Source organism: Monodelphis domestica, chromosome 2, assembly GCF_027887165.1.
Source record: "Monodelphis domestica isolate mMonDom1 chromosome 2, mMonDom1.pri, whole genome shotgun sequence".
NCBI lineage: Eukaryota > Metazoa > Chordata > Mammalia > Didelphimorphia > Didelphidae > Monodelphis > Monodelphis domestica.
The window spans coordinates 439,394,793-439,417,859 of record NC_077228.1 but is presented as its reverse complement, the minus strand read 5'-3'; the positions used below and the strand labels follow the sequence as shown (position 1 = coordinate 439,417,859).

Genomic DNA, 23,067 nt, shown 5'->3' with positions numbered 1-23,067 from the left:
CCAGAATTTAATACAGTACTTGACTCACAGTTAGACTTTGTTGATTGACTGATTCTCCATCATTAGCAGAGACACAATTACTCTCCTTCGCTTACCTTGTGGCTACTTGATTTTTATACTTACCTCTATGTATGCATACTATCTTCCCTATTCCAACATCACCTACTGGATGACAAGGACACTTTCATTTTTGCTTTTGTATACATAACATCTATTGCTGGGCTTGGCATGTAGCAGGTGTTTAATATGTTGTTGACTATGTTAAGAAGAGAGTCAGCCATGGAAAGCTAGAAGGGTTCTTCCTGTTGAATTGTTTCAGTCATGGCTGATTCTTTGTGATCCAGTTTGTGATTTTCTTGGCAGAGACATTGGAGTGATTTCTCATTTCCTTCTCCAGTTCATTTTACGTAAGGAAATTGAAGTAAACAGGGTTAAGTGACTTGCCGAGAGTCACCCAGATAGTAAGTGTTTGAGGCCAGATTTGAACTGAGGAAGATGTCTTTTTGACTCCAGGAACAGTACTCTATCCACTGTTCCACCTCACCATCCTAGAAGGGTTCTATTATAGTATAGGAATAAACAGTGTTCCACAACTCAGAAACTTCTTATCTTAACCTATATTATATGTAATTGATATTGATAATGATTACTATGATCATTAGGAAAGGACAAAAGTAAGTCTACTCTGTTTAATATGGCATGGAAACAGGTAAGTGAGAAATATGGGAATGAATTCCACAACTCTTAACTAGCCATTTAGTCTGGTAAAAACAGTCAGTTTCACTTTGGGGTATTCTCAAATTTTCCAACATCTTCCAATTCTTACCTGAATGAAAGTATTTGTCATATAAGCAAGAGGTTTGTGTAAATGAGCTTGAAGTCTTCTGATCCAGTCAATGAAGTACATGCTAGGCACTGTCCTCGGTACTGGAGATAAAAAGGAAGCAGTCCCTGCCTTTAGGAAGCATGCACTCCCTTAAGGGAAGTGTACGTATGAGTAATTGCAAAACAAATGTGAAATAATTACACTGTAAATGGGGGAGAAAAGTCACTAACATCTGGGGGATAAGGAAGGATCGCATGAAGGTGGCATTTGTCCAAGTTTGGAAAGAAAAATGCAAAGAAGAGAAGGCAAGGAAGGAGTTCATGCTAGATAGAGACAACCTGGGCAAAGGCAGAGAAATGGGAAATGGAACATTCTTTGTGAAAAACAGCAAGTCAAATAGAGGTTGAGAAAGAAAGTAATAAATAATAACTTTGGAAAAGCAGGTTTGAGCCAGGCCGAAAAGGGCTTTAAATGACAAAGGGAAGAGTTTGTATTTTACCTTAAAGAAATGGGAAGCCACTGAGGTTTATTGAGCAGGGAAAGAAAAAATTGCTTTGACAATTGCAAGGAGGAAGGAAGGGTAGGATTAAGGTTCTTTCATTTCATAATCTTGAACCACCTTTTCCAATTTATTTATTTTCACTCTCCTATGCCCATCTTTGTAATGATGCTACCAAGCAGCAGTATCTGTGTAACTGTAGTATGGAATTCCTCATGCCATTTCTGAACCTTTTCCACTTGGTTTGCATGAGCTATAATTATCATCATGATTATGAGAACTGAAGATGAAGCTCTCCTTAAAGAAGAGTCATGGACTCAGGATGTAGAATGAGACATATATTTTTTGGACTTGACTAAGATGGGATTTTTGTTTTGATTGTGCACATTTGTTACAAGGATTTTGTTTGTTTTTAGTGGAAGTGGGGGAAGAGGATGAGTTAAACAGATTTTTAATTTTAAAAAATTGAATAAAAAATTTCAAAATTATCTGCTTGGGGGTTCTTTTGCTTTTGTTCATCATGATTATAGATCACTGGGGCAACGAGGTAACATAGTGGATAGAGAGCAGGACTTGGAGGCAGAAAGACCGGAGTTCAAATGTCGTCACAGACATTTATGAGCTGTAAGACCTTGGACAAATTCTTTCACTTCAGTTTCCTTAATTGTATAAAATGGTAATAATACAAAAGGTAATAATATAGCACCTACCTCCCTGGGATGCTGTGAAGAACAAATATTTATAAAGCACATAGCATAGTATCTGGCACATAATAGGTGTTATATAAATGTTAGCTATCATCATCGTCATCATTACTGCAAAGCAAGATGAGCATAAACAGATTTCTTGATGCTACTTTAAAAAAAAAGCTATTATAAGATCTTATATGTAAAAATGATGATATTTCCATGGAAAAATAGCAATAATAGAAATCCTAGCCTTTGGAAAGGGCACTCCCTATTTTTGGGCTCCTGTTCCTCACTAAACCTTCCCAATTCAACAATCATCTTCATAAAGGAGCCCTGTTACCATTGCAAGCTGAGTTCCAGCAGCTCACCAGAAATCAACAGCATGAAAGCAGTTAAGTAAATGTGACACTTTCTATACTAATCTGTTAAGTGTTTCAGAGGAATTCTATAAATAGCAAAATGATCCCACTATTAGCTAATAGCTATGTCAAAATGACATGGATTCAAGGTAGCATTCAAGGTATACTATTTTCTTATTCCATCTTTAACTAACCCCTCCCTTCCTTTCCTTTTATCCCCCTCCCCCTTCAACCCCAAAGGATGGGAGAAAGCTGTGAAATGTGCAGAAAAGGCTGAAGAACTGAGGAAATTTCAGGAAACCAAAGAATAATGTGTCTCAGGCTTCAGGGCTGAGTAGAGGGAGAAATGGGAAAGGGGCTGTGGGAGGCAGAAATGGATTGAAGAATTAAGGAAGAGAGAGCTATGCAGACATAGAGGCCCAAGTGGCCTTCTTTATCTGAGTACATATTTGAATGGTTTTTTAGTTACCATAATATTTAATGTGAAATAATTATGAGGTCTTCACTAAAGTTAATATCACAAAATTTGTCATTAGAATGTCAAGTAACCTATTAAGCAGCCCAGATTTCCTCTTCTTAGTCACGGCAAAAGTTTAAAAAGTTAAAAATCTCATCTTATTTTGTTTTTTTCGATCTAAAGAAGACACCAAACTGGTACAGTTAAAAAAAAGAACATTGCCTTATTCCCTAGTGTCCTCATCTGTAAAATGAGAGATTTGGATTAGATGGATTTTTAAGTTCTCTTCCAACTCTTCATCTCTAGGTCTATGATGCTCGGAAGAAGGGGAAAGGGGGAACAAGAATTATAAGAAGTCCCTCGGAAAGGACTCAGTTATGGAGCAGCCTTTATACACAACAGCCATTATTCTTGTCAGGATAGAAGGAATAGAAGGAATGTCCAGAGACAAGGATGAGAAGTGCTCTGAGGCTGATGCTGACTACAATATATAAATATATATACTGATATAAATGCTATATAAATAGCATTTCTGGAGAGCCCTTCACCACCAATTCATGCTGAACAGTGGTGACCCTGTGGGAAAACCTCTCTCATTTGAAACACACTCCTGTTTTCATTAGGGGTTAAATCTTAAAGGACACTTAATTAACACCCAGGAAACTAAAGGCAATTGAGTGGCCTATTAAACCTATCCATGAGAGGATTTATAACAGGCTAACCACTCAGCAACATATAACATGGAGGCTGGTTATATGGAAGAGGAAGAGGCAAGAAGTGGGTAGATGAGTTATCAACTTGAGAAATAGAAGAAAGACCTTTTGCATGCTGGATGGTCTTCCCCTGGAGAAATTTTGGGAGGATATGGATGAGAGGCAAAGAGGCTAGGAAGGAATGGATAGGTCAAAATCTGGATTGTTTGTTAGAGAGACCTCCAAACTGATGAGATCTCACATCCAACTGAGTGTCCAAGGGATCAGCAAGCTATAATTTGGACAATTAGGTTGAACATATTTCTCTCTAAAGTGGACAGATAGCCACATACTATATATTATTCATATTACATATGCCTCTGACACATATTAGCTGTGTGACCCTGGACAAGTTGCTTAACCTCATAGTCCTACAGGTAGTAACAGGCAGAACTGTTATAATCTGTATATAATAAATAACATTTATTAAACACCCAATGTGCCAGGCACTGTTCTAAGCTCAGGTAGAGGAAGATTTTTTCACTTTGAGTTTCTTGGATTCCATAGTAGATGAAAAAAAAATACTACCACAGGACTGAAAATAGTTCTGTCTTCTTTCTGGGGGCTGCAGGATAGGGAATCTTTAGGTACAGAAGTGTTATGATGCATGGTTTATATGAGTGATGGCATGCCTGTAGGTGCAGAGGTCCTTGTGCACTTTTCTGTCATTTGACTTGTTTGTTTCTGACTTTTAAAACTTTTAAAAATGGGCTTTCAATTATTATTTTTTAAAAGCTAAAGCAAGGTAAAGGCATTATCAATGCACAGGGAAGACATTGATGAGAGAGCAGATGTCTGCAGTTTTCCCCTAATGTTCTTTAAATTCAGTGACTGGATCAACACATTATGCAATTTAACATTTAGATTCAAAGAACTCATCAATGAATAGCCATTGTAATCCTTGGGATGAATATGAAAATATGCCTTAGACACATCACTGGAGTGCCTCTCACTTTGCCCAGGGGCATGAATCACCCTATGACTACTTGTATTACAGACTCTTTGAAGATTGGAAATCCAATGAGAATCATTTCGGCATCATATTCTCTAGCTGCCTAACCTTGAAATCAGCTTTCTAAGACTGCTCTCTCCTCCCTTTATGAAAGGCTTTCAAAGATTTGTGGTGGTTGTTTCCTCCAAAAGGAGACAAGGCTGTGATCTTGTGAAATCTTATCCAATAACAGGGGACACTGGAGACTGACTTATCTGAACCCCATTTGGTGGGCGAGGGACATATCTTAAGACTTGGGAAGATCACTGAGTTAGCAAACCTAAGTAAAATGATTGTAGAATTTTCAAATTCCTTAATCCTTCCTATACCTCCTTGGCTCTAATTGCAAATTGGCATTATAATAAATGTTCATAGAGGCACAGTCATTTAGACCTTAGAGTTCACCAAGTTCCATATTCTCCGTTTTTCTGGTTTTTTAAAACCCTTGCCTTCTATCTTAAAATTGATACTAAGTAATGGTTTCAAGGCAGAAGAGTGGTAAGGGTTAAGCAGTTGAGGTTGTGAGAACAGATTTATACCCAAGACCTCCCATCTCCACTGAATCATACCATATTCTGCTTTAAAGTCACTGAAATGAGGTCTAGAAATGAAAGTGATTAGCCCATGGTCACATAGCCACTCAACAGAGGAGGCACTACCAGAATGTGGGTTCCTGGCCATCCAGATTCAAGCTCTATCCACATCATGCTGCCTCCCAGATTCCACATTTAACCCTGATTCCCCATGCAGGGATGGTCCCTGCAAACTTGCCCCTCAGACCTGGCTACTGAACTCTCTGGTTTTGTTCTTAAGCAGAAAAGAAAATATATTGTGAAAGTGATTTGAAATCATGCAGACAAAATAAGTGATGGCACCTTCTGAGATTATTATCCATTTCTACCAGTCTACATATCATGAATGTGTATAGTTATTTACACACCATCTCCCTCATTAGAAGAGAAGCTCTCTGAAGGCAGGGATTGTGGTTTGGTTTTTCTTTATCTCTCAGAGTTTAGCACAGTACTTAATACACAGGAAGCATTTAATAAAAAATTGTTGACTCATTTGAAACTATTTTTTTGGACTTTCCCCATTGGTGCTACTCTTTTTGGGATTCAAACCAACTCATTCTCATTCAAAGTAATTGATTGTGGAATGCCACACATTGTGCTCTCCTGTGCTTTTCAAACTAGCTTGCCATAGAATGAATGCAAATTGGGGATAAAAAACCCTTTCTGTTGGAAGCCACCACAAATGTGGAATCAATTAGTATTTGATTTACCAGCCAGTGAAAACCCTTTTCATTTAGGGAAAGCTGAACAATAATTCGTGATTAAAAATGACTGTAATCCTTTTAATTGGACGATAATGCTGTGTTATACTGAAATTATTGTTTCTCAGCAGGAGTTCCCTTAAACCAAGGTCTTGCTCAGTTGGGAAAAAGACCAACAGGATTTAAAGTCTTGATGATGCTATGTGGTTCATATACCACAAGTCTCTAGAGCACAGTATCTGAGCACTTTTTCCTTTAACTGCTTCAGTCTTTTAATGATTTAATGATTTTACAGTATACAGAGAGTGCCACTACCTTGGTTCCACATGGGGCCACACATCCAATTCTTCCTACAGAGTATCTTTTGCATCCATTGCCTTTGAACTACCAATACCTTCCCTTAGTACTTTATGATATTAAACCTAATCTGATCTCTTTGCTTTGTGCTCTCTTTTCCTTCCAATTCATTTGGAATACCATGACGAGATTAATCTTCCTAATGCCCAGCTTCGATAAATTCAAAAGATGATTAAAACAGAAATTTAAACTGATGATTTCCTTCACCAATCTACCTTCAGGGATCCACCTCTGGGGAGAAAGGAACAACATGCACACATAAAACTAAATGCAGAACATGTCTAAAATGTGCAATTCCTCGCATGGTAGGTTATTTCATTTTCTCCAAAACATATGACTATCCCTAGTACGTAGCACAGGTCTTGGTCCATAATGAAGCCTTATTAAATACTTGATTGATTGGATCAGTGAATTCTTATTGATTCTAGAAGTCTGCACTGGCTCCTTATCCAATGATATATTGCCTCTCCCTTGAAAAATAATCATTTTTATCCTTCTGGCAGGTTAATGATTTCCCCCCTGTGATATCACAGTAATTTTTCTTTACAATTAATTAATGTACTTATTGCACAATATTTTATATTGTGTTTTCACTTTCTATTAGATTGCAAACTTCAGGAAGGCAGGGACTTTGTCACATCCATACTTTTCATCTATACTGGAGACTATCATTGTGCGTTGTACACAGCAGATACTTAATATACATTTGTTGAATGACTGGGGAGAGTGGGATATTAAGTTATAAGATCCTGGTGGGAAGGAAGCATAGTGTTTTATACAATAGAGTATCTCAGAAAATATTTGTTGAGTGAATGACTGAAAGGAGAGATGATACATTTTAGGCACAATATTTCTTATTTTAGATAACCTGATTTATGTTTATGAGAATTCACTGACCCACAGGAGAATAGGATGGCAAGTTCTAATCCCCAAAGCTCCAGAAAGGCCAATGACCACTAACCACTTTGACTCTGGGACTGAAAGGCTCCCTATCCTCACTCACTCATAGTTTCATGTGGACTGAATTAAAGTAGTGAGGAAGTGAAGGGATTGATGGAAATGGGGGGGGGGGGGGCAGAGGCTGGTGGGAAAAAAAAACGAGGAAGGAAGAAGGGCAGATGGAGGCTAGGGTGATACAAATGAACAATGTTCAAGTATGGCCTCAGACACTTCCTAGTTATGTGACTCTGGGCAAGTCATTTAACCTCTGATGGTATACTGGAAGGAAATGGTAAACCACTCCAGTATCTTTGCCAAGAAAACCCCATTGACAGAATAGTCTATGGAGTCATGAAGAGTGAGACGTGACTGAACAAAAATAATATACACTACAAATAATATGAAAATGTATTACTATAAATCTGGTCTTAGATACTTCCTAACTACATGGCACTGGGTAGATTATTTAAGCCCAACTGCCTAGTCTTTACCACTCACCTACCTTGGTACCAATACTTTGTGGTAAGGGTTAGAAAAAAAGAAAATATTTTACTATAATCATGTCTCATTGTATACTATATTCATATAAATGTATATATATATATATATTTATATTGTATTTTTATAGATTATACATTCATTTTTACAATATTTATGGCCTCTCAGAGGGGTCCCTAAATATAATTTTCATTTTATTTTTAAAAATATTTTTCCATGTTTAAATGTCTTATTTTCTCTCCCTCCCCTCTTGCCTTCCCCCTACCTGAGCCAATAAGCAATTCCACTGGGTTGTACAAATGTTATCACTTGATATCTATTTCCATATTGGGGAACCCTAAGAGGTTGGAAATGATATCTGGAATTTTCTTTTCTGCTTAAATTTCCTCAGTAGAGATCACTGGATTTTACCACTTCTGATATCAAGGCCAGGTTTAGAAAACTACTCGGAACCTGAAGAACTTGTTATTAAGCCAGTTATTTCTTATGGGAAGACTAGAGGCAGAGGATTTGTGAACAGCAGTGACGGCCATACATCAAATCCACAAATCTTCCTGTACTACAGCAGGTGAAACATGGAATGATCTTTTTCTAGCCAGGTCAGCTTTATCTACTAGAAAGCAACCTTTAAAACAAAATGCACAAGAAACAGGCTTAAGAAGTGCCCTCTCCACCACACTAATGCCAATATAAAGGTCTTTTTTCTTCCTCCTCAAAATACAGCACCACCAAAGCAGAAAAAGTCCTTATTTCTTCCAGTTGATAAGTTCATTATGAATCTTTGGCCATCAGCAACTTTTAATCTACTCCTACAGTCTTGTGCTAAAGGAACAATTGCTCTCCTGGACAAATGTTTCCAATAGAAACATTTCCAATAGGTCATTACTGACCACTTTTGATTGACTGCATGATTACTGAACAGAGGCATGGAGACTACAGAAGCCATTTATGCTTGACTTTGTAGACTTTTCTACTTTTTCTTTTTTTCTATGTTAGTGGGGTAGTGACTTACCCAGAGCACAAAGTTAGTAAGTGGCTGAGAACAATTTGAACTCAGAAGGATGAGTCTTCCCATCCTATTCACTATGCCACTTAGCTGCATCATTCTCCTTACTAGTACTTCTCTAAAGCTCTTGATACTTCTAAGGAGGAAGAATTGCATATAATCCAAAGAAAGTTTAGAGTAACAGGATGTGGGTTTGATGGCCAATTCCACCACTTAACACCTGTGTTACCATGGACATGTTACCTAATTTTTCTGAGACTAAGTTTCCTCCGCTTTATCATGAGAGAGTTGGACTAGATGACTTCAAAGATCCCTTCTAGAGCTAAAAGTATGATCCTTTGATATTTCTGGTATGAAATAAACTACAAACAAAATAATAAAGCCACCATGTGAACTTTCCCAGATTCCTCATCTCACTATCCTGCTTATCTCTTCATCTTATTTTTTACAGGGAATGGGGAGCATTACTTTATGGAGTCTACCTAATATCTTTCTGAATCAGACCTTCTTTCAATAAGTGGGAAGAACACTGGGGAGGAATAAAGGGTTTTTATTCAATGAGCCTTTCATGATGACTGAAACTTCTGCCTTTGGATAATACAACTCTTCAGTTCTTACTAAGCAATTCATTGGAACAAGAAAGCAAGTAAGTTTAGATGGTGAGGAAAATACTTTTTCAAGGATAATTTACAAAAACAAATTGTGAAAGATGACTCCATCTTCATTTGAAGTTGAAAATGGCTCTGGGAGGTTTTAAAATTTCTTTCACAACTTATTGTTGTTCAGTTAATTTTGTTGTATTCAACACTTCCTGATTCCTTGTAAGGTTTCCTTGGCAAAAATAGAATAACTCATCATTGTTTTCTCCAGTTCATTTCACATATGAGGAAACTAAGGCAAACAGGGTAACACAGTTAATCATTCTCTGAAGATATGATTGAACCGAAGTCTTCTTGACTCCCGACCTGGCATTCTATTTACTGTGCCACCCAGATGCCCTTTCAAATTTGAAGTGATATACTAATAGCATTAACCTCAAGCATCCCTGTCTCTTTTATCTTGGGTCAATCTGAACTGGAAGGAGGGCAGAAAGAGTGAGAAGCAAATCAAACCTGACTTGAACTCTAGGAACATCTCTCTGATTGGATCCAGGCAGAAACAATTCCCTTCAAACAGATTCTGTATGGACCTAAACCCAGGGCAACTCCGAAAGGTTTAGACCTCAAGTTTTCATTACCACTAATGTATTCTGAGAGGAAAGAAAATACCTCAGGAGAGACTCATCAGCTACGTGTAGTTGTGCCCAGGTTGGGTTACTATATGTGTGTCTCTGACTGGTTCTTAGCGGTTCAGAGCTCATGCCCAGCCTATTTTGGCAAACCCTAGATGCCCCAGTCACTAAAAGTCTAATAGAGGCTTCCCAGAGAGCCTTACTCTCCTTAAAACACACATAGATAAAAACAGGTCCCCGCTAGTTCTCATTCCAAAGACAAAACACACTATCTTCCCAAAAGAGTTGACTAAGGAATAAAACTAGGATCTTAACACGACCTAAAGTCCTATAATTTTATTTATGCTATTCCTAGGTCATTGTGTTGGAATGAGGTTTCGTATATTGTGACTCATCAAAACATACACAAAAAAACCTCCAAAAAAAGGGGGAAGGGGAACATTTTGAGATCTCTATCAGCAAATAATTTTTCAAGTGCGGATGAGCAAAATTTTGCTCTCGACCAACCTTGATCAGGGCACCTACGTAGAGCAGTAAATAAGATGCAAGGCCTGAAATCAGGAAGACCCATTTTCCTGAGTTCAAATCTGACCTCAGCCATGTATTAGCTGCATGACTCTTGGAAAAGTCATTTCACCATTTCCCTCAGTTTCCTTATCTGTAAAAAGTTAGATAAGGAAATGGCAAACCACTCTAGTATTTTTGCCAAGAAAACTCCAAATGGGGTCACAAAGGATCATACACTCCTTCCCCAAAATAGTTTTCTAAAACCATATTTTTTAGTAAACATATCATTTGAAAGTGCTGACAAGCCTGTACTAACAAGCCTGGAGGACTGCCAGGAAAACATGTATTCTTTTGTTGAGGAATGCTATTATCCATTATATAGAAATCTAATTAGACTCAAAATGAGAATGCATAGTTTATTCTAAAAAAGGGCAACTTTCTAATGGCTATTGCTATATGCCCCTTGTCATCTATATTCACTATGAACCACAAATATGTTAAGTGGTAACTATTATGGAAAAAACCAGGACCTGAATTATATGTGTTATCTAATTCACAGGGCTTGCCCAATTTATGGCACCAAATTTTCTGGGTCCAATTACATTTTGAGTTCCCCGATTTAACTACTCATTAAGAAAAGTGGAAGTCTCAAACCACTCTTTGTCATAGTAAAATTAGCACAATTTCTTTGCTTTATCTCTCTCTTTCCTTCCTTTCTTCCTTTTTTTAAAAATTAAAAACAAAACACCGTGAAGATTAGGATAGCTGCGTCTTGGAAGCTGAAGGAGCAATCATGCCTGGAGGCAGACTTTAAAAGGGTAGTTATTAACATTGTTACTACCATATGCTTTTAGGATGTTTCTTTTAAAATGCATTCATATTTGAAGGTAATTGATTCTGCTAGTCTTTTTGAAAAGTAGGGAGGATTTGAGAGTTCATGCTACTAATCCACTCTTGTAAGGGGAAAAATTAAGGCATCAAAAAGTCAGGTGAACACCAGATTGCAGATTTGTAGGGGAGGGATTCTGTTTACATCAAACCCTTCATATCTCTTCTAAGTGCCTGGTAGAGTGTTTTGCACATGCTATGCTACATAATTCATAAATGTTTGTAGAAATTATTGACCAAATTTAGACAGTAAATTAGTAGTTAATGAAGTCAGAACTTGAACTTAATATTCTCCTGCTAGTATTCAAGATATAATGTTGGCCTTTGCTTGTGAGTTTTCCTGAAACTGTTTGAACTTTATTCTATGGAAATCATTGGAAGACCTGAAGCAAGAAAGAAAAGATATGCAAAGCTTTGCCACTTCTGTGTTTGTGAGGTGATGGTGTTGCAGCGTGGAGGCAAGAGGAAGGAAAAGCAGAGTAGCTTCATTCCGAGCAGGAGTTAAAATATATAATAATATAAAATAATATATATTAAAATAATATACAATAAATTATGGCTGCTCAAACCACCCGGTATACTCTGTCAGTACGTATTTAGCAAGGAAGCATTCTTTCCACTCCCTGCAGAAAACAGCTTATTGTTATTAATTTTTATAATTGGAAGAAATCAGCAGACTTCCTGCCCTTCTCATGCAGCTCTTGAGAAGAAACAGGTGCCCAAAACAGAGTACTTTGAAAGTAGCCACCCATAAGAGTATAGAAAATATTCTGGGAATAGGTTTTGAACAATGCTACATGTATAAGCCAGTGGAATACATTGACAGCTCCAGGAGTATGGAGGAAAGAGGGGTGGGAAAAATCATGAATTCTGTAAACATGGAAAAACATTCTAAATAAAAATGAAAAAAAAAAGAAAGAAAATTAGGGGTATAGAGTCCAGATCCAAAGTAAAGTTCTGAAACATTTATAAAATTTAGTATTATTAATATATTTTTTCATCATGTAAACCAACTTCCAGAAGGATTTAGACATTCCTTTTTCAGGGACAGTAAGACAAATTGAAACAATATTGTATTATAAAAGAAATTCTTCCTTTAGAAGGATGGAGACTAAAATCAAAGACAGAGAAAGGCCAATAACTCATCTTCTTCATGTCTGAAGACCTGATTCTGAATGAATACTGGGTTTCTCTTCTAGTGGAATGGGGACAGCCCTGCTACTCCTTGACATTACTAGAAATAATCTCGAGATTTCACATTACTAATGCTATTCCTTTCCTTCTTTTGGCCAACACAACATTCTATGGATCTTATAACTTCAGGCTATTAGATCATAGGAGTATGTCTAAATTATAGCAGAGTGTTCAAAAAAAGCATTCAGCTGGCATTTAGGAAACCTTAGTACAAAGGAACATATATTTATTATTATTTTAATATATTTTTTATTTTTTATAAACCCTTACCTTCTGTCTTCAAATCAATACTGTGTATTGGTTTCAAGGCAGAAGAGTGGTAAGGGCTAAGCAATGGGGGTCTAGTGACTTGCCCAGGGTCACACAACTGGGAAGTGTCTGAAGCCAGATTTGAACCTAGGACCTCCCATTTCTAGGCCTGGCTCTCAACCCACTGAGTAACCCAGCTGCCCCCTAGGAACATATATTTAGATCTGAAAGGATGTCAGAGGTTTGGAAGTCCAAACCTCTGTCATTTTACAGAGAATCAAATTGAGGCAAAGAGAGATTAAGTGATTTGCCAAAGCTAAGTAAGAAGCTATGGCAGGATTTTCCACTCTAGTCTTTGTAACTCAAAAGGTGTCACTACTTTCACTACCCTGCCTAGGTATCTCACTAGCTAGCAGTGTGAACTTGGATTTTTAATTTATTTTTATATTTATTTTATTTTTCTGTCTTTAAATTCTAGTCTCTTTAAAAAAACAAACAAACAAACAAACAAAAAACCCAAAGAGGATATACTAAATTGAGGATTCTTAAATTGGGACCCTTGGTCCCAAAAATTTAATAAAAATTAAATTTTTAAAATTTATAACCATATTTTAATATAATTGGGTTCCTTGGAAATCCTTCATAATTTATTTTATACATTTAAAAACATTCTGAGAAGGGATAGAAATATATGCTTCACCATACTAAGTCCATGAGAATTTATTCTCTAGTTCCCCAATTCCTATATTTTCATATCTTCAAACTGTCTCCTAATTTCCAGCACAGAGTTACATAAAAAAATTAGCTGGAAAAGACAACGTATGCATGTATATATATATATATATACATATATTTGTAAATATAAATTAAAAAAATATATAGAGAGAGTCTGACACATAGGGTCTAGGTAAGAAATTGATATGAATCAAATAGGAATCAGGTTATAGGTCACACACATATAAAATATGTGTGTGTGTGTGTGTGTGTGTGTGACCTATATATACATGATATAGTTATAGTATAGGTCATATATATAAAATTTTATATGTGTGTGATCTATAACCTGATTTTATTTATATATATATATATATATATACCCTATAACTATATCATGTATATTAGGCAAGAAATTGGTATGAATCTAAAAAGAATCTGTTAACAAGACAAACACACATAATAGTATATATACACAAACATAATACTATATATATATATATACATATATACATATATATACATATATACATACACACACACACACACACACACACACACACATATATATATATATACGTGTATATATATAATGTATATTAGGCCTGATGTATGATTGATGTTACCCTAAATGCTACCCTAAAAAAAAAAACCCTACATTTCCTGAGAGCCCAGTGAATTCCTGTTGTTATGTACTTCCTGTCGACAGGGGATAAATTCCTGCTCTGGCCTCTTTGGCTTCCTGGCAAGGATGGTGGTGGTAAGAGTGGGGGTTTGAACAGGATGATTAACCATGGGCATCTGGTTTTTATTTTGTATCCCCTTTATTCCTTTATTTCTAATGATTATTAATAAATCTTTTAAAATAATCTTTTTACTATTTGAGATTAATTTTAACTTTTACACTTATTAGCTAAGAAATTGGTTTGAATCTAAAAAGACTGGTAACAGCCTATATATAGTACATATATGGCCTAATATATAAATATATATGGATTAATGTAAATAATAATATTATATACATATCATATATACACACCCAATTACCAGATTGTCTTTAGTCATACCACTTTCTTGGCCAGGTCCTAGGTATGTGGGTCAGACTATATTTCATAGATATCTTATAAAACATTATATAAGGAATAGGGAATATACGCATGGCTTTATTGACAGAAAGCATGATCAGTTGAGGAAACTCCATCTATAAATGAAGGTCAGCACTTCTCTGTAATTAATAATCTTAAGAGATTTAATTAGAATAATGAGAAGTTAAAAGCCTTGCCTGGGGTCACAGAGTCATTCTGTCAGAGAAAGGAACGGAATATAGGTTTTCTTGGCTTCAAGGCCAACTTGATCCACTCACTATAAGATATTGTCTATCACCATATGAATTTAATTTTATTCTGTCAGAATTGTCTCATTATGAGAGAATTATTTCTAAGAAACAGAAATGAAGGATTCAAGTCCAAATCATCTTGTTATGGGAAGAAGAAAGACGAAGGAATTATAAAGCTGGAATAGACATAGATTTTAAAACTTACCCCCTTCCTAGTCTGGATTTGTGTTTTCCTTATAAGAAATTAAACTAACTACATCTGTAGAAGTGTCTTCCGTAGATCATAATTTGCACAACACAGGAGAAGCATCTGCTAGAGGAGTTTTCGGAGGGGTGAGACAGTACCTATGTTTGTCCAAATGATGGTGACTATGAACTGTCTTCATGGAATACTATCTATGCAGAATTGTACAAAAGAGAATCTAGTTTTTTATTTGCATACTTGGTCAAAAGTTAATGTTGCCTTTAAATGCCACACTAACAGTGATGATGATGATAACTTTTATTATTTGTATTGTTTAGTCTACAAAGCTCTCTCTATTATCTCATTGGAGATTATATTAATTGTATTATTATATTACATTATAGACATGTAGGTATGTAGTAGAGGTATTATTATAGCTCCATTTTTGCTTTACTTTGGTCTTTCCTAATGTTCAGAATGATTCCTGACATATAGTAAAGGTATGATAAATCCTCATTTGTTTGACTGGATTTGACTTATTCTTCCTCTCCCTCCCTCTCCCCTCTCCACCCGCCTTTACAGGAGAAATTCAGAAAGAATGTGACTTGTCTGAGGTCTAAAAAGGGTAACACTATAAAAACCAAGTCTTCTGAATCTTATTTATGATATCTTTTAAAAATGTATTACTGCCTTTACTCACAGTTCAGCTTTTCTACTATTAGGAGGAATCCAGCCTTATACCCACTCTTCATTGTGTTCAATAGATTTTCAGGCTACCAGGGGAGTTATGGCAGCTCTTCTCAAGGTGGAAAGGCAATAAGTATGGTGAACAGATTGCTCGCCTAATCCAAATGTGAGAACTAGAATCCTTGCCCTCACTTTTTCTTTCCAAAATGCAATGGTTCATCACAGCAGAGTGGTTGTTTTTCACATTTACTCTGCTCATAACAATCTCATTTCTAATTTAAAGACTGGACATGTCAAGTATGTTACTTTATCAGCCCAAAGATAAAGGGGTGAAGGACATCTTCCTGAGTGACAGAGGATCTCAGAGCATTTGACCTGTGGAACATGAATTCAGTGATGGATTAGAAGGAAACCAGGAAAACGAAGGAATCATAATCCACTCACAATATATTAGCATCTTCAAAATGAATGAAAACAGAAATTAAATGGAAAGGATATCTTGCTGGACTGTCCTTGAGAGCATTTAGAAAACCTGTTTGCTGGGAACCTGTGGAAATGAAACCAAGATTTAACATCAAAGCAATCATTTAAAAAAAAAAGTATAATTTACACTATGAGCTCATATCTACATGAAAATAATAGGTGTCTAAAGATCAATTAAATAATTCTTTTCTGCAAGTGCTACAGGATGAAATTTAATTGGGGGCGGCTGAGATTTGGCTAAAGTTGTTCAAAAAGAAGATGGCAAGACATATCATCAGGCCTAACATCTGCAGGATATTTTATGAGCCAGAGCAGATGGATGTCTGCATACTTCCCTATCAATTACAGTTCTGATTATGCCTTTGTTTTCTTCTTCATTTTAACATGAAAACAAAACACCATACACTCTTTTTCTCCCTCTGTCATGAAAGACTGTTTTCTCAAAATCTGTTAACTTTTGAACTGCAAAGTCCTATAAAATAGATTATATTATAAAAGACTTCTGTATCAAATATAAACAATATCACAAATTTTGAGCTTATGACAATTCTTTTAGAAGTATGCATTTAATGTATAGACTATCAGAGGAAAAAAAGAAAGGGAGAAAAAAAGAAAGAAATCCTCTAAGTGCCTCAGGAAAATTTCATCTGATAAGAGGACATTTATTTTTAATATTTTTGCTTTGACTGGTTACTTTGCTTTGAAAATATGCTCTTACAGTGAATGTCTTTTATGAGTTGCTGCCAGTGGGGCAGAGCCATCATTCCTATTACTGGCTAGACTTTTGCTTATTATTTGTTTTCTTTATATTTTAGGGGAAAGGATTTCCCTGTAATCTAGCAATGTTAATGAAGCTGGGAATGCGAAATGTGAGTAGATAGTCTTATTATCATTTTAGGTAATAGGACAGCTCCAAATTGGAGGTTTGCTTTCCTAGACCTAGTGCCCTTATAGCCAAATGTACAGCCATTCTGAAACTACCAGAGAAGTTGCTCATTCTTGAATTTTGCTACAATTTACTTTCTTCCCTGTACTTATCCCATATCCCTGTGAGGGTGGATGGGAGTTGATGGGAAATAATGTGAGGAACTAGGCAAGATACAATGGAAAAATTGATGTTTAAAGTACCCCAATTGCTATGGGCCAGCAGAGAGAAAGCTCTCCTTTTCTCTTATGCAAACCCTTAATAGTCAAGGACCAGAAGAAGCTTAAGTTTTTAGGAAGATCGTACAGAGATGGCAGTGGTGATGCCAAATCAGAACACTAAAATTATTCTTTCTTTACCTTGCCTTGCTGAAAATAAATGAAGGTGCATTTCTAAAACTTTCATCTCTCCACTTATAATGGGTTTGTAGCTTTCAAAAAATGTCTTATGTACCTATCACATGTCTTTAAGAAACAACATTTTTAACTTTCCAGCTATTTTATGTCTTGTCTTTCTCACTCTATGGAGATAGGGTATAGATAGCTCATCAGCTGCAATGAAGCAGTTTTTGGTCCTTACCAATATTTTATGTATCGGGGGATCAAAATTTTAATCATATAATGACATTTCCCATTTCCTCCAAGGAAAACATGATGTGTAAGATAGGATTGTGCTATTCTTTCTCTCTTTCTTTCTCTCTCTTTCTCTCTCTCTTTCTTTCTTTCTTTCTTTCTCTCTCTCTTTCTTTCTTTCTTTCTTTCTTTCTTTCTTTCTTTCTTTCTTTCTTTCTTTCTTTCTTTCTTTCTTTCTTTCTTTCTTTCTTTCTTTCTTTCTTTCTTTCTTTCTTTTTTTTCCTTTCTGATGGGGCAGGTGAGGAGAAGGAAGAATACAATGTTTTTCATTTGTTTTATCTAATAAAATATTGTAATATATTGCAGGTTAATAGATGGATAGTAATTGTGAGCTTTTAAAAAAAATTTCCATAATAAATCTGATTAACAGTCTATGTTGTATAAAAGCAAAAACTGAAAATGACTATGAATAACTGGAAGGAATTATATATTTGGCAAATCTGAGGAAAACTGAGCATCTTCAGTTGGAGACTTTTATGTTAAAACTCAACTGTGCCAGCAAGAACTGGGTTATAACTTTCTTTTTGAGAGTACATATTCATATTGTATGTGTGCATGTGTGTCTGCATGCATATGCATGTATATATAAGTGTGTGATCATGTAATGGGGAATTTAGGGGTAGTGGTGACAGAAGGATGTATGCACAGAAAGACAAAGAGAGAAATTTTCATCACTTCAAATAATCTTTTTTTTAAAGTATGGGCTCAGCTAACAAAAAAACCAAGAAATAGATATAAATATACTTAAATTTAAAAGCATTGTACTAATGATGAGCATCAGTGTATGCCATTCTTAGCATTTTACCTCGCAGTTCTGTTGGGTAGCTACTTTTTTTGAAAGTACTAAGTGATACTCTTGGTTTTCCCATCATTACGCTCTCTTGCTAAGTGTGGAGTTAGGCTTTTTGAACTATTCTATAACCGTGATAACATGCTTCCAGGTTGTATCTTAAATTTCTTCATTTAAACTCCTCAAATCAAAAAGGCTGAATAATGGTTTTCATGTACATACAAATGGTTTGCTCCAAACCATTCTGCACCAAATTCAGAGGAAAAGCTATTTGCTGCAGAAAACTGGATAGCATTTGAAAAATCTTAAAATTTAGGTATTCCATTTATTGTAATGTTTAAATATTAACTAATATCTGAAAATAGCTCTTCTCTGATCCTCTCCATCTACCATCCCGTCCTGAACAACAACAACAACAACAAAAAAGTGCAGGTGAAAAACTTAGATGCTTAATGTTGGCATTAACAACTCCATTTGAGGTTTTAGAGCTGCCATGATGAAAGAAGAAGAAACCTATTTTCAGATAGTTCCGGAAACATGCCAGCAAGATGCTCTATATCTTCTAATGGGTGGTTACACTTCAGGAATGTGCATAGGAGATAATGTTAGTCTTTTAATGTTGGATAATGGAACTCTAATGGATCTTTAAAGGCCTAAATTTATGGCCCAGAGCCAATTAACTCCCCTCTCATCACTACCTGACAAGGGGAAGGGTAAAAACAAGGGACAAAAGAAATTTATTTTCAGAATGAGGGTGTAGCAGAGAAAGAATAGATATAAGCACCTCAGTAAAATCAACCTAAAAACATTTGAACCAATACTCTTAGGTAAATAAGGAAAGTATTTATTGGATGTTTTCCTTGGTTACTTTGTCTACAGGATGAGACATTAGTCAACTATTCTACTTTGATATCTGAAAATCTTTATTCATTACAATCTCTCTGTAACTGAAGTCTTATTTAACAAAACAAACAAACCCAATACTAAATTGGAAAGGAAAAGAGATATAAAAAGAAAGAGAAAGAAGTTAAAATTACCCAAGAAACCCAGTCCAGTCATATACAGCACATTCTTGTTTTAGGAAAACCCCAGCAACATCTTCCCATAACTAAACTGTTAGCATTTGAAGTGTGGTCCTTAGGTGTCAAGATAGGAGTTACTTAAAAGAACCAACCACAAAAAAGAGAAAATGAAGTAACTTGATGTTACAGAGCCTTGAAAGGTGGAAATAATGTCAATGGTTCCAGAGAACTAAGCCCTGTAAGGGAGACTGAATTGGTCACTAAGCTGGAAACCATTCTTGATAGGACTGGGGAGGGTGATAGGGAAGAGGGACAGAAGGGAAGAAAAAAAGGAAAGGTGAGAAAAGAAGAAAAAAGGGTAGGCTCAGTGGAAATGAGGAAAAGGTAGAAGGGAAGGAAAGGGAAAATAAGAAAAAGAGAAGTCTGAATGATCAAAATATTAAATCAAAGTTAAATAAATCAGAAAACCAAAGTCAAGCAAATGACTACATACATAGTCTGATTTTGCCAGCATACTTACGAAGAATGACGTGGGTGATAACGAATGCAAATATAAAGACTGTCAGAAAAGACAGAGATAAAATAAACATATAAAAAAATCTGTAGTTTCTTTTCCCCACACAGTTGCCTACCCAGGGACAGTGATGATCAAACCGTTCTGAAATGAAAGGCAGAAAAAAATATGGAAATCAATTAATAAAATGTCTTTTTACTTGAGAAAAAAAAAAACAAACTTTTGAACAATACACCAAAATGATGATTTCAAAGATATTTGTAAACTAACTTCTTAGAGAAGTACTTTGCTTCTTAAGTTTCCAAGAGCAACATAACCCTTTCACCTAAATGTAAATGCATGATTGAAATGATATTTATAAAAGAAAGACAAGCCTTATAATTAAACTGCCACTTCAGAAATGTTCATCAGATTTCTTATTAAACTTGTGGTTGATAAAATAAGGCTTCTTTGCCTTTATACATTTATTCTCATTTAAGGATCTTCTAGACAATATTCAAATGGATGTATGATTTTATCAGACATTTTATCAATGTCTGTATTCTCTCACATGATGCAGCTCATAGCCCATAATATTATTATCATCCTATAAATGAAGAACCACGGTTTGCATGAGAATTCCTCAGTTTTATTATTAATGTCTATTGATGGGTACTAGAACCAGGAAATTCTAGTACAAGAGTATATCTAGATGTCTAAAGGTTAAAAAGTGAAAAATCTGTTTCTTTACTTTCCTATCCTATTATTTTCTCTCTATCTCAGCTTTGTAGCTCCTTCCCTAAAAATGTTTCCTTTACTCCATCAATGGTGAATGGCTATCTTCAAAATACAAGTCATTACGATCCCAATTTGTTCTCTATCTCTTGGAGTCTGGGGCTTTTAAAGCTAAATGCAAGTTTTCTTGTCACCATGAGAAGTTAAAATGAAATTTTTGATGCATTTATGATTTATTTTTTCCTCTGCAAGTAATGACAAAGTGTTTTTCTTTTCTCTTCTATTCAGCTCATCTATTCAGAGTGACATTGCAACACACCCACTCACATTTCAGAAGCCTACACTGTGGGTGGGGAGGAAAAACGTTAGGCATATGACATCTCTTTTTTCTGGTTCTTTTCCAAGTTCAGTACCCTATTCTATTTTCATATAAATAAATATATATGTACATCTGTGCGAGGCATCACTATGAAGAAAGAGCTAATTTCATGAGCCAAACGGAAGTTAGTCTCATCACTTCACAATCAGATCCTGGAAAGTGCCATACAGATAATATATTACATATAATACCTTTATCTTTACATAGAGGATTGACTGGAATGCCTATGGGAACATTTGGATCGCTGTGGTCTTTAGGATGATAAGAGCATTGTTTCTTGACCTACCAGTAAAATTAAGTATAAACCAAATAACTGCCCTATGGTTACCAATTGTTCAGTTGTTTCATTTGTGACTCTAAGGGGATAGTAGAAAACTGTAGGGGCATAGAGGTACAACAGAGGATGGGCTCTAGTAGAAAGTTCTTGTTTAAATCAAGCAGTTAGACTCTTCATGACCCTATTTGTGCTTTTCTTGGTAGAAATACTGGAATGCTTGGCCATTTCATTCTCTAATATACTGTATAAATGAGTAAACTGAGACAAACAGGGTTAAATGATTCGCTCAGGATCACACAGCTAGCAAGTATCTGAGGCTGGATTTGAACTCAGGAAGTTGAGTCTTCCTACCTCCAAGCCCAGGTGGCACAGTGAGGACACAGAGAGGTAGATATGACTGAAAGGAATGTCAGCAACAAATGGTTACCACGTCCTTCCAACTTGCCTTCTAATGTCTTGCTGCCTTTATCAAAGGTATCAAAAATTATTACCCTAGCCCTCATTCTCCTCTGCCCTTTGGAAACACCAATCTACTATAAACAAATTCCCCATCATTATGAACTTTGTCCTCTTAAACTATTTCTGTCTCATGGCATTAACTGATATCTGACTTCCTTTGAGGATATCATGTTCTTTGCTACTCTCTCAAAAGACGATGGCTCCTTTCAAGCACTTTAGGTATTGAGGCCTTCTTCCACGTTCCAAATAAAAATTCCTCCCTTGAAGTAGGAGAAAGAAGGTTTATTCAAAGCAAATGAAGTGACTCTAGGGTTGGACCTAGAACACAGCCTCATCATTATGCCTTTCCTTTGTTCTAATGTTTTCTATGGGTAGCCTTTAGGGAGACATAAGTCATGATCCTAAATAAACACAAACACATGGAAATAACACGTGCTTAGCAAAATGAACGCTTAAGGGGAGAAAACCCAGGAACCACAACAACAAGGACAATACTACTACTAGCCATTCCTTGCATTCCACATAGTCTCTTCTCACCAATCTATTTTAAAATATTTAATTTAATTATTGCCTCCCCTAATGAACAAGCATTTTTTGTTCCTTTCACTGCCCTCCATCAGTTGGAAATAGCAATTAAAAAATCATAACAAATATGATAATAAATTTTCTTATTGGCCATGTCCACAAAGGAGTCTTGTGCATTCTCAGTCCTTGGCTTCACTCTTAGGACCTAGATATCATGTTTTATCTCCATCTCTGGAATGGTGGCTTTACCAGACACTGTCTGTTCATAGATCAGACACCAGCCCTATTTATCCCACCTAACAAGGCATGTTTACCAATATTATGAGTTGGTGAAACCTATATTTGATTCTAACTTCTCCCCATATCCTCGAATGAATAGGAACTTCTGACTAGAGCCCATTTTGTATTGTATTTCTGAGCCCCCACATTTACCCACTATCCCCACAATATTCACACTTTGCCATAACTGAAAGGAAGAAACAGAATTCCTTGTCTCCTCTTCTCAAAACTACATTGTTCCTTGGCTCTCACTGAAAAATGGCATCTGATTTGATGGTCATGACACACCATTATACCACCTACTTTACATCCTTGTTGCTGCTAGACACTCCTTTCCAAAATGCTTCCCCCCCCCCCCCATCTCAAAGGCTTAGAAATCTGGCATATATATTTCCTTTCCAGTCCATCTTCTGCCACCATTCTTGATGACTT

General features: G+C 36.0%; 1 protein-coding gene across 6 annotated transcripts in view; it reads right to left on the bottom strand.

Annotated features, from left to right (window-relative positions):
- The window catches only part of ZDHHC14 (zinc finger DHHC-type palmitoyltransferase 14), a 322,669-nt gene that overhangs the window by 34,233 nt on the left and 265,369 nt on the right, over positions 1-23,067 (bottom strand). For all 6 annotated transcript variants that reach the window (XM_016428988.2, XM_001371088.5, XM_007484804.3 and 3 more), the window contains exons 4-5: positions 20,009-20,146; positions 16,135-16,183 (exon numbers count right to left, since the gene is read on the bottom strand). In XM_016428988.2, the coding sequence (XP_016284474.1) occupies positions 16,135-16,183; positions 20,009-20,146 (187 nt within the window). The remainder of the gene's footprint in view (positions 1-16,134; positions 16,184-20,008; positions 20,147-23,067) is intronic.